General features: G+C 52.1%; 1 protein-coding gene across 3 annotated transcripts in view; it reads left to right on the plus strand.

Annotated features, from left to right (window-relative positions):
• The window catches only part of mcc (MCC regulator of WNT signaling pathway), a 97,152-nt gene that overhangs the window by 9,283 nt on the left and 75,369 nt on the right, over positions 1 to 12,500 (plus strand). For 2 of the 3 annotated variants that reach the window (XM_062555245.1, XM_062555246.1), the window contains exon 1: positions 5,100 to 6,085. The exons of the other annotated variant lie outside the window; for it this stretch is intronic. In XM_062555245.1, coding sequence (XP_062411229.1) covers positions 6,029 to 6,085 — 57 coding nt within the window. In that variant the 5' untranslated portion in view covers positions 5,100 to 6,028. Of the gene's footprint in view, positions 1 to 5,099; positions 6,086 to 12,500 lie in introns of those variants that run through there. 3 annotated transcript variants of the gene reach the window in all.

Raw genomic sequence — 12,500 nt, forward strand, 5'->3', positions numbered from 1 at the left:
GAACTGCTTATTGTTGTTCGCTTCTCCTTGTGCTGTTCACTGAAGTGGCTCCATTGCTCAGAATTGAATCACCAAAGTATTAAATAATAACTCTGTGCTTTCTGCTCGCTGCAAATTCATTTCATATTCATTATATAGTGCTAATGCGGTAAGCCTTGGCAAGATGTGTGCGTGTGTTTGTGTGTGTGTGTGTGTGTGTGTGTGTGTGTGTGTGTGTGTGCATGTGTGTGCGTGTCTGTGTGTGCGTGTGTTTGTGTGCGTGTGTGTGTGTGTGTGTGTGTGTGTGTGTGTGTGCATGCCTGCATGCGTGTGTGTGTGTGTGTGTGTGTGTGTGTGTGTGTGTGTGCATGCCTGCATGTGTGTGTGTGCGTGTGTGCGTGTGTGTATACGGAGTTAAAATAAGTTAGCGCCACTAACTCTATCCCTCAGATCTCAGTGGGAGCCTGAGCGAGGCGGTGCCCGTGCTCAGTGTAAAAATACTAAAGTTCTAATAATATGCACATATCAATGCTGCAGCGGCTCTTGGTGCGCCGGGGCATTTGGGGGGGGGGGGGAGGAGCCATCTCCCCCTGCAGAGACACAGTCTCTCGGGTTTCTTGCCCCCAGCGAGCTTGGGCTGGAGCTCCACTGGCCCAGTGGGAGAGGGGACCCTGAAGAGGGGCACCCATGCACCTGTCTCCCTGCCTGCCTCCAGACCCTGCTCACATCCCTCAGGCCTCACCTGGGATCCAAACGTTTGGACGAGGGATGAGTGTTGTGCAGAGCCAGTTAGCGCCTCGCCTGGACATACAGTAATTGACCAATGGTCAGAGTAAGTGTCTGCAAGATACTCTGGCCACGAGCAATGATGCACGTTACGTTTACCGCAACCATCTGCAGTAACCAATCAAACCGGTGTGTCTGATATAGGCGGGCTAGGGGCGAACTAAACTGATGACAGCGCTACAACTTTCTTTTTGACTTTAACCTTGCACTGTTGCACTGTTGGGCTTATTTGCACTACTAACTTGACACATGCCTCATGCTGAATAACAGTACCTACTACCAACCCTCAGTACATTCATGCGCATCTTTATTTTTAGTATTTAGTATTTTACTGTTCTTTTTAGTCATGTTGATTTGTTGATTTGCTTTTTATCATCATGTTTGCATTGTAGTGTATGTTGTGTGTGGTGTCTTAAGCTCCTGGGACCTTGAAGTTCCCCTCGGGGATCAATAAAGTATCTATCTATCTATCTCTCTCACAAGTAGCAGGAGCCTGGCTCGGCCCAGAGGAGCGCCAGGGCCGTGGTACTGTGGTGCTGTGGGGTTTGAGGCCTGTGCTACTGTGTTACTGTGGTGTGGGGCTGTGGGGTTTGAGGCCTGTGCTACTGTGTTACTGTGGTACTGTGGGGCTGTGGGGTTTGAGGCCTGTGCTACTGTGTTACTGTGGTGTGGGGCTGTGGGGTTTGAGGCCTGTGCTACTGTGTTACTGTGGTACTGTGGGGCTGTGGGGTTTGAGGCCTGTGCTACTGTGTTACTGTGGTGTGGGGCTGTGGGGTTTGAGGCCTGTGCTACTGTGTTACTGTGGTACTGTGGGGCTGTGGGGTTTGAGGCCTGTGCTACTGTGTTACTGTGGTACTGTGGGGCTGTGGGGTTTGAGGCCTGTGCTACTGTGCTACTGTGGTACTGTGGGGCTGTGGGGTTTGAGGCCTGTGCTACTGTGTTACTGTGGTACTGTGGGGCTGTGGGGTTTGAGGCCTGTGCTACTGTGTTACTGTGGTACTGTGGGGCTGTGGGGTTTGAGGCCTGTGCTACTGTGTTACTGTGGTACTGTGGGGCTGTGGGGTTTGAGGCCTGTGCTACTGTGTTAATGTGGTACTGTGGGGCTGTGGGGTTTGAGGCCTGTGCTACTGTGTTACTGTGGTACTGTGGGGCTGTGGGGTTTGAGGCCTGTGCTACTGTGTTACTGTGGTACTGTGGGGCTGTGGGGTTTGAGGCCTGTGCTACTGTGTTACTGTGGTACTGTGGGGCTGGGGGGTTTGAGGCCTGTGCTACTGTGTTACTGTGGTACTGTGGGGCTGGGGGGTTGGGGGGCTGTGGGGGGTTTGGGTGGTTCCAGCCCGCTGGGCCAGTGGGAGTGCGCTGCTCTCGCAGCCCAGAGGAGAGCTGTTGATGAGGTAAGCAAAGCGCGGCACTGCGCCGGGTGCTGAGGGCGACTGTAAAAAGGATGGGGGAGTTTTATGGCCGCGTGTCGGTCACCAGCGCTACTGTGTTCCGCCGAACAACATTATTATCCTGCCAAGAGACAGCTGTTCCACTGGTTTACTGCAAAGGGCTCTGCAGTCCATCTATCTGCACCAATTAATCTGAGAAGCCGAACCAGAGAGTTGGTTAGGGAACAGAAATGGGATTTCATTACCGAGCGCTAATTGCTGTTTGTCCATCTAAAATATTTGTGGGACATTTATTTGCACCAACGTGGAAATAAACCGAACGAAGTGAGATTAGAGAAAGTAAAGTCTTTTTGAGGGATTATGATGCACAGAGACTCTTGGCCCTGGCAGTATTGCCTTCGCAAGACGTGGCTGGTCGGTGGCCGGGCTTCGCTCTGCGCTCGTCTGTGGGCACGGGCAGAGGTACGGGGCGGGGTGGGCCTGCTGGACTGCTCGTTTGTCCTGGTTAGAGAGCCGCAAGCTGTTCTCAGCCAACGCTTGGCTGAGCTGATGTGGGCTGCTGGCGCTGAGCTGAAGGAGGCTTTATGTCATTATTTCGAGCCGGTGGCTCTCCCAGCCCGGCTACTGGGGCGGCAGGCGGTCTTAAGGAGCTCTGTGTGTGTGTGTGTGTGGTGTTGTGTGTACGCTGTGTGTGTGTGTGTGTGTGTGTGTGTGTGTGTGTGTGTGTGTGTGTGTGTGTGTGTGTGTGTGTACACGGTGTGTGTGGAGTGTGCGGTGTGTGTGTGTGTGTGCGCTCACTCAGGGTATGAGAAAAGAGTGAAAGAGAGAGACAAAAGGAGACACGGAGAGAGAGAGGGAGAGAGATGGAGAGAGAGATGGAGAGGAGAGAGTCCTACATGCCATACCATAGGAGTGTCACTGAAGCAAACTGTGAAGCCAGCTAAAGGGGAGCTCATGAATGATGAATGAGTGTGTGGTGTGTGTGCGTATGTGAGGCTGGGGGGCGGACGGGGAGGGTGCTTATATCTGGTCCACAGTACCTCAAGGCCCTTTAGACGCAGCGCCCCTGATGCAGCAACACGCGGCCGTCCCGTCTGCCGGGAGCGTTCGGTACGTTCGTTACGTTCGCTCAGGCCTGATGGGAGCGGAGGAGCACGCGGCGGCGCTCGCGCTTTTCTTTTTCTTTTTTTTTTGGTGTTTTGACTCGAGTCGACGCAGCACAACTCCCCTCCGTGCCACGGAGAGGAACGGCTTCGTTAAGCGCCACCCCGCCAAAAGAGCCGCGCACACACATTTTTTACTGCTGCTCGAGGAGTGCGAAAACACTCGCCTCATGCTCAAGTGAATGGCATCCCGTGGATCCATCTACCACTGCAAGTCTGGCTTTGTTTTCAAATGAAGCCGTGCAGTAGTGAGGCTCGTTGAATGCCACTTGGAAGGCATTGTATCATTTAATACTTTTTTCATTATTATTTGTGTTGCAGTAATAAGTGACCGCTAAATTTACCCTAACTGAGGGCCACTTAAGTGAGAGTAGCCCCTTTGCAGTAACCCCCCGCGTGTCAATGAAATTTCCAGAAACGTCAACAGAGGGAGCTGTGTGCTTTTGGTTGGTGTTTGGAAAAGCACACAGCCCTGAGGGAGGCAAATACACACACACACACACACACATATGCGCTTTCCCAACCCCTTCAAGATCCTTAATCCCGGCTCTTTGTCGGAAGCGCTTTGTCTTAGCGCTCGTGCTCGGAGGTTACGCCTGAACTCAGCAGGAACGCATTAAAGAGAGCTGAGCCGTCAACCGCCGCTCTGAAATATTCATGGCAACCAAAATTTTGATCAACGAGCGATGAGTGATCTCAACCTCCCCCCCTTTCCCCCCTCCCTCCCTCCCTCCCTCCCTCCTTCCCCCTTTTGCATATTTAACGGCGTTCTGTAACAGCGCTTAATGAATGTCTCTATCACAGCATCACCTACACCTCTAATTAAGTCTGCTTAAAGACGCTCCGTGCCCAGGGGGGGTGAACTTAATCTGCTTAGCAGCCCCGGTCTGCAGAAGCCGTGGAACTTTCTGGAACTGTGCCATTTTTGGCTCGTTTTTTTTTTTTTTTTTGAAGACATGAAGGGGGTGCACTAAAAACGACAGGAAGTGTTTTGTTAAACAATGTGTGGATGACAGCTGGAGCGTGTACTGAAGTTGTGTCTGCAAGACTGTGTTTTAAGAGAACTGTTCTCCGTTTTAAGAAGAGAACAGTTGCTTTATGAACATGTGACAAGCACACTTAACTTAGGACGAAGAAAGAGAGAGAGAGAGAGAGAGAGAGAGAGAGAGAGAGAGAGTCAAATTAATTCCTCTAGCAAAAGAGGGAGTCCGGGAATGAAGGAGTTCAAGAAAGCAATGAAGGAAAGACGCAGAGTCAGAGTGTCAGAGCCAGATGGGGAGAAAGAGAGATAAAAAAGTGATTTCAGGCGAAAGAGTTTGGAAATGGAAGAGAAGAGAGAAGGGGAGAGAGAGAGAGAGAGAGAGAGACTCTGAGTGGAGGGAGTCACGTTAAAGACCAGAGTACAGCTGGGGAGGTGGTGGTGTGAGTGGGGGAGGAGGAGAAGGAGGAGGGGGGGGGTTAGGGAGGGAGGGGGCAGAGATAGCCCCTCTCTCCGGCAGGCAGGAATCTGACGGGCTGTCAGGCGGCGGAGGAGCCAGTGAATGAATTCCCCTCCTCTCTCTCTCTCTCTCTCTCTCTCTCTCTCTCTCTCTCTCTCTCTCTCCACTCATACTCACACACACGCGCGCTCACATTGGCTTTCTCCTCCTCCTCCTCCTCCTCCTCCTCCCCTCTCTCTCTCTCTCTCGCTCTCTCGCTCACAAACACACACATACACATCTGCGCGCATGCCACGGCTCTAGCCTTCCTGCAGCAGCGGCAGCAAGAAGGACGAGGGAGGTCCCTGCGCGGGCACACACACACACATACACGCACGCACACACACTCTCTCACACACACACACACACACACATACACACACTTTTTACTGGCTCTCTGGGCGCGCATGTGTGTGTGTGTGGACGTGGACGGTGATGAGAGCGGCAGCTTGCGCTGAGAGTCTGGAGCCAGCCCGGAGCTCTGACACCAGCAGCACCAGCAGGAGAGGGAGGCGCGCGGAGGGACTCACCCGACTGTCAGCACTCTCGCTGGGATAGCGGCGGTGGCAGCAGCCCCCCCATGCCTCGGAGGAGCCGGAGCACTGGATTACACCCGCACGGCTGAAGGAGCGGTGATTAGGAGCAGCACACACACAGACACTGTCACACACATTTACACACACACACACACACACACACACACACTTACACAGACACATGCTCAAGTGTAAACACTATTGACAGCTAAGGCTGTGACGAGCAGACACAGTCATACTTAAACTTGTGAGCAGGAGGCAATGTGGACATTCCACACACACCTCTGAAGCTGTCTGGAGTCCTACACACACACACACACACACACACACACACACACACACACACACAGTCAGTGTCCTGGAACTGAAGGGGTGTCGGAGCGAGCGGGCGAGCATGACCGGGCTCCGGCCGGTGGTCTGGATGCCAGAGGCTAAAGGCAGCTGAGGCCAGCGCGCCAGAAGAGACGGACGTTCAGTTGACCAGTTTGAATTTCACGAGCCGGACGTGGAGCCAGGACATTCTTCTTCCTCCTCTGCCTCCTCTCGGTCTCCTGCGCCTCCCCGCCTCCCTCTGCTCTCCTCCACCGCTGGGCTGACGAGGGGGAGCGCCGCGCCGTGTAACGTAGCGTAGCCTCGGAGTCTGGATTATCCGGTCGGTTTGGGAAGAGTTTTGCGTTTTTGCGTGTCGGAGCGGCATGAACTCCGGAGCGACCATGAAGACGGGCAGCGAGCCCTCGGTGGAGGTGGGCGAGGTAAGATGGGAGGAGGGGAGGGAGTTTAACCAGGGTCTGACACACACACACACACACACACACACACACACACACACACACACACACACACACACACACACACTTCACTCGTGGGTTCCTTGTAGCCTTCTGAGAGAGAGGGAGCGAGAGAGAGAGAAAGATAGAGGAGTGGAGGGAAAGTGTGAGGGCGAGAGAGAGAATGGAAGTGTGTGAGGGCGATGTTAAAGTGAGAGAGCGAGGGATGAGGGAGAAAGAAAGAGAAAAAGAGCAAGCGTACGGCTCACTGAATCCCCTGGCAGCTCGGTCCCTCAGAATATCTGAGTCATCGGAGCTTGTGTAGCTACACACACACACACACGCACACAGACACACACACACGCACACACACACACACACACACACACACACACACCCCTCGCTCTTCTCACTCTCTGCACCCGGCTGTGTCCCATTAAAACAAGGTGGGGGAAGTTGTTTGGGTAAGGAGCCTCAGGCTGTGGAGAATATAAGTCTCTTTCTCTCCTTCCCTCCCTCCCTAACTCCCTCCTTCTCTCTCTCTCTCTCTCTCTCGCTCTCTGTATGTCTGTTTTTGGACTGCAGCTAAGTGCTAAGTGTTCTGTCTCAGTTTGTGGCTGATACATTTTGGCGAGGGGGGTAGTTTTGTGTGAGTGAGATGGGGGCTGGGGCATGGTGGCACTGGTTCTTGTGTGAGCACCACACACACACACACACACACGCACAGACACACACACACAGACCTGTCTGTGTTTTTTAAAGTGTGTCATAAACGCCCCTTCCGAACACACCCTCTCACGTTACTCCCTCACACGTGAAACCAGTTAGCGTGGGGGTCACTCCAATGGCCCGGGGCACTCTGGGTGTGTGTGTGTGTGTGTGTGGTGTGGGGGGGACAGGAAGTCGGACGGCGTGGTGGTGCCGTGGGACGGTCATGCATCAGGGAGTCCAGCTCCGCGCTCCGGCGAGGGATCCCTCCGTGACTGGACCCCACCGGTGGCGGAAGGCGGAGCGACGTTTTTTTTTTACGCGCGCCGTAGAAAACGCTGTTTCATTCACTAGCGTGTCCTCGTCCGCCGCTCACCACGCCACGTGGGTCTGAGTCATTCACCGTCTCTCTCGCGCGCTGTCATTTGCACTACGTGAGATCAAGCGGTAGCGTAGTAACACAGTCCTCTGGGCGTGATCAAGCGGTAGCGTAGTAACACAGTCCTCTGGGCGTGATCAAGCGGTAGCGTAGTAACACAGTCCTCTGGGCGTGATCAAATGTTACTGTTGAAGCACAGACCCATTTAGACACGGACTGCTTCTGAAGGGTCGGGGGACAGACCCGGTGTCCTGTGTCATGGAAATGTAGGTGATATTCTAGAGTGTAGCGTTTCAGTCAGCTCAGAAGAAATATGACCTCTCTGCTATATTCACTGAATACGAACAGTCTTATGTTATGTTATGTGTAATATATTATAGTGTAGTAAGGAATAGTATATCATATATATACTGTATATACTGTATATGTGCCTTGTAGGAATAGTATATCATATATATACTGAATACTGTATATGTGCCTTGTAGTTCATGCAGGCTGTGCGGATGTACTGCCTGGCTAGTGTGTGGTCCAGTTAGTTATACCAGCTACCCCAAATGTTCTGGGGGGAAAACCCTGCCTTCCCTCATCATTACCCTGTTCGGCTTACGAAACCCCTTTGTGTTAGTTGGCTGCAGCCCTCAATCCACTGAGCGCTCTTGTCAAAGTGGCCTGGGCCGCCATCTGAAACCAGTTACCTCAATTAAAGTTTTTCACCTCAAGGCTCCTCCAAGGTCCTCCGCTATCCCACGCTGCCCCACTCCCACAGGAGGGTGAGGCGAGCGTGCCCTGCAGTCCCAAGCTAACAAACGTGAGCGCTGGGTCCTCTGAGGCGTGACCCCCCCCCCATCCTCCACTCCCCACCCCCATCCTCCACCCCCCCCCCCCCCCCCTCGCCTCCTCTGCCCTCCAACACAGAGAGCGGTCCATCTGGTTTTCATACAGCGCAGGACCACTGGACCCCTTAGGGGTTTATGTGTGTGTGTGTGTGTGTGTGTGTGTGTGTGTGTGTGTGTGTGTGTGTGTGTGTGTGTGTGAGAGAGAGACTATGTCAAGGCTTTTGGGGGGAGTTGGAGACAAACTCCAAACAGAGATAGAAACTTGTTATTAGGGTGGCAACAATAGAGCCGAGAGAGAGAGAGAGATAGAGAGATTAGGAGAGCGTGTGAGAGAGAATGGGGGGAAAAAAAGTGCTGACACGCTCTCACTGCTTGAGCCCAGAGCTTTGTTTAAAGCAATGTACTGGGAAATCCACCACATTGCCCCCTTTATCCTCACCCTCCCTCCATCTATCCCTCTCTCTCTCCCTCCCTTTCTCCCACATTTCTCCCCCCCATCCCTAACTCCTGACACCCACCGTTCTCCGGAGCAGTTTATTTTTCTCCCCGCGCCCGAAGGAGACAATGAAGCCAACAGGGGAATCATTCAGGAATTGTCCTTTTTGAGAGGGGGAAAAAAAATAAATAAATAAAAAGAAAATCATACATCAAGATATCAAAGTGTCTTTTGTCTCTCCTACATTGTCTGGTGTGGAGTAGCGGTGGGTTTCTGCAGGAGAGAGAGAGCGATTGGTTTGCCCAGAGGGATGTTTTAGAGTCCTGGCGTGGAGATTTATTGGGAGGGGTGGGTGGGGGGCGGGAGGAGGTGAAGTGCATCAGATTGAGTGGGACAGTCCCGAGGCATCATGGACATGTTCAGTCACCGCGTGGCACTACTGACGTACAGCCGGGGAACGGCTCGTGCCATAAAGAATTCTCTCCGAGACCTGTGTGTGTGTCCTGTGTGTGTGTGTGTGTGTGTGTGTCCTGTCTGTGTGTGTGTGTGTGTGTGTGTGTGTGTGTGTGTGTGTGTGTGTGTGTGTGTGTGTGTGTGTGTGTGTGTGTGTGTGTGTGTGTGTGTGTGTGTGTGTGTGTGTGTGTGTGTGTGTGTGCGTTCATGGCAATGTATGTTTAGCATGCATGAGTGCATTAAGTGTAGAAGCATACAATAAAAACAGAACTTCATTAGCAGGGTTGGAATGAATCAGACGCGCAGTGGTTAATCACACAACCTGTCCAAGGTCTTATCTGTTTGTGTTTGCGTGTGTGTGTGCGTTCACGCATGAGTACGGGAGATGTGTAAGTGTACACACTTTGTCTCTGTGTATGTGTGGTTGGTGTGTGTGTTTGTGTGTCTCTGTGTGTGGGTGTGTGTGTGTGTGGGTGTGTGTGATCTGCAGGAGGCGGCGTCAAGCCCGTAGGATGACCGCTTGTCCGTTGTGCGCGCACTGCAGGTTGGCAGCAGTGATTTACTGCTCTCCTGAAGGGGAAGACAAACCACTGGAGTGGAAACAGAGAAGAGCAGAGCAGAGCCGAGCAGAGCTGGGTCTGTAGGATTTACTGTCCACCGTCTAAAGACAACTCAACAGAGCCAGAGAGAGAGAGAGACATGGGGAGGGAGGGAGGGAGGGAGGGGAGGGGAGGGGGAGAGAGAGAGAGAGCCAGTGACATGGAGAGAGGGAGAGAGAGAGAGAGAAACAGATGGAGAGAGGGAGGGGGACAGTGAGAGGGAAGGAGAGATGGAGAGATGAGGAGAGAGTGTGCCGTGTGTCCGGATGTATTTACTGCCCTTTAAACGTGCCCCTGAGTCCCTTAAATTCCCCTGCTCGCATGGGTCGACTCTGGCGGCCATAAAAATGGATTCTTCCTTTTATCTCTTGATATTAAGAGCAGAGCGCTGGCAGATTGGTGCTACGCTTGTGAAGACAACTGAAGACATTGTCACTATCGTGTTACGACACACTCGGAAAACATTTAGCTCTGGTAACATTGTCTTCTGGAAAGAAAGCCTCGTAGAGTTGTGCAATGGTAATGGGAGAGCCAGACTGTGTGCCCTTGTTCATCGCCCAATTGGCCAATTCTTATAAAAAGCCCTAGGGCATCCGTTAAAGCCCCATTACCACGGCATTGGAATATACCAAAGTAGCATAACATGTTATTGTCTTTTTGTTGTTGTTTTTGACTTGGTGCCATTCTCTTTTGTTTAACTCTGAAATGATTACTCCGTTCTAACTGGGAGATAATGTTGTTTTGTCATCTGTGGCCTCTCTGTGTTATCCATTGTTGCCGTGGTGAATGGACATGCTCCACGCAGGGATGGTAACCACCTAATCAAGGGCTGGCGATAATCACTTTGAGTCATACGGGGTCGCGTGCGTTTGTCGGTTCCAACCAGTTCAATCCTCACACTGGGTTACGAAATATATTATTAAATGTGTAAAGTCCTCCGATGCAGGCGAGCCCAGTCCCAGGGTGCACTGCTGTCAGCTCCATTCCACCGCTCTCCAGAAAGATTATTTCATGCTTGCATTTATTTGCTTTAGCCACACAGAGACTTTGTGGTGACATCAAAGTGTGTTGTGGTGTGAGCACACGACTGTGTACACATCACGGAGAAAATATTTCTGAGGCTTTGGTGGGGTTTGTCGTTTGACAGGGCGGGGTTGGATTTTGGGAAGAGAGAGTGTGAGGCGTTTGTGTGGGGTGGTCAGTTGTGTTTTTGAGGCGCTTGTGTGGGGTGGTCAGTGGGAAGAGAGAGAGCGTGAGGTGCTTGTGTGGGGTGGTCAATTGTGTTTTTGAGGCATTTGTGTGGGGTGATCAGTGGGATGAGAGACTGCGAGGCGCTTGTTTGGGGTGGTCAGTTTTTTTTGCGGCTCTTGTGTGGGGTGGTCAGTGGTGTTTTTGAGGCTAGAAGAACTCCTGCCGTCCACTCAGTGGGAGAGAGAGGCATTAGCGAGGCTTCAGCTTATTGTTGTCACAGTCAGAGAGTCCCTACTGTGCGTACACACACACACACATATTGTACACACACACACAGGCACACACAGACACACACACAGAGAATGAAAATCACATACCAAATTCTAGCTGTTTCCTCCAAATAGAATCCGTCAGCTTATCTATGCGTTCCATTAGGGGCCCAGTGGAGGGGAGGCAAGGGTGTGTGTGTGTGTGTGTGTGCGTGTGTGTGTGCAGGGGTATGTGTGTGTGTGCATGTGCATGCTGTCGCAGCTGCTCAGGCTGCCTGTGCAGTGATGTGTCTGCTCTGTTTCTCAGTCAGATTCTCCCGCGGTGTTTATGTGAAGCACACGTGCGTGTGTGTGTGTGTGTGTGTGTGTGTGTGTGTGTGTGTGTGTGTGTGTGTGTGTGTGTGTGTGTGTGTGTGTCTATGGGCTGTGCCTTCTCTGTAACTCAGTCAGATACACCCGGCGTTTGTTTGCAATTACCTGCCTAAGTGGTTTCCTCACACTCCTCATCTGATGTTCTCTCCATTTTCTCCTCCAGCGGAAAATAGAGAGGGACAGAGTGAGACAGGGGGAGGGGTGGAGAGAGAGAGAGAGAGAGAGAGAGAGAGACAATGAGAGAGGGAAGGGAGAGCTGTGGAGAAGGGCAGCTGTAGAGAGGCAGGAGCAGAATGGATTACTCTAGAAACCTGTCCTGTCTGAGAGTCCACTCACCTGGCTTTGGAAAAGAAGATGGGACAGAAGTGGATGGAAAGACAGAAAGATGAAACAGACAGACGGACTGAAAGACAGACAGAGAGATGTAGACAGACAGACAGACAGACAGGTAGGATAGGTCTATACAGCATGGTGCCACATATCTTGCCCATATATGTTCTATCTAGTCTAGTGCATCCAGGTGGAAGCCAGTGTCTCGGTCACAGTTCCCTGTTAACCTGGGGCATTGCTGTGGTGTTTGTGTTTTACCTTGGATGGATTGGATCATTTATGATCCTACAGTCAAAATTCAGTACTGCATCTGCAAAAATAAGTTAATAGATAAATCAATAATTGTGTCAGTGTTTGAAGTTAGCTTAATGAATCCCACTTGGGTTTATTTTAGCGTTGGCAGTTGATTTTAGCCCCAACTGCTGCTTCAACATCTAATCAGCCTCAGTAAACACCACGTAGGCCCACCACTCCCGTCTTGTTCGCTAGCTGTTGGCGTGCGTCGGCCCAAAGGCAGAAGTGCTGGGCGGGGAGCGCGAGCGTCAAGTCAAGAGCGCCTCCTGCGTGAGACGCGGTCCGTGTCTCGACCCTCATTACCATGCAGACGGATGGGACCGTAGTCCACTCCACTCCTCGGAGGTGGGGAGCGGTCAAAGCGGGCGAATTAGCTCAAACGACTGTCTGCAGGGGAGAAGACGAGTATGTGGAGAGAGAGAGAAGTCTTTCGTTAATGATCCTCCACGAGACCAAGCACACAGTTAACACAGGCTTGGCTTCAGCTGTAGGCAGCCTCATTGATATTAGCTAGCAGCTCTCATTGAGACCGT

The sequence above is a fragment of the Sardina pilchardus genome, chromosome 14 (genome assembly GCF_963854185.1).
Source record: "Sardina pilchardus chromosome 14, fSarPil1.1, whole genome shotgun sequence".
Classification (NCBI taxonomy): Eukaryota; Metazoa; Chordata; class Actinopteri; order Clupeiformes; family Clupeidae; genus Sardina; species Sardina pilchardus.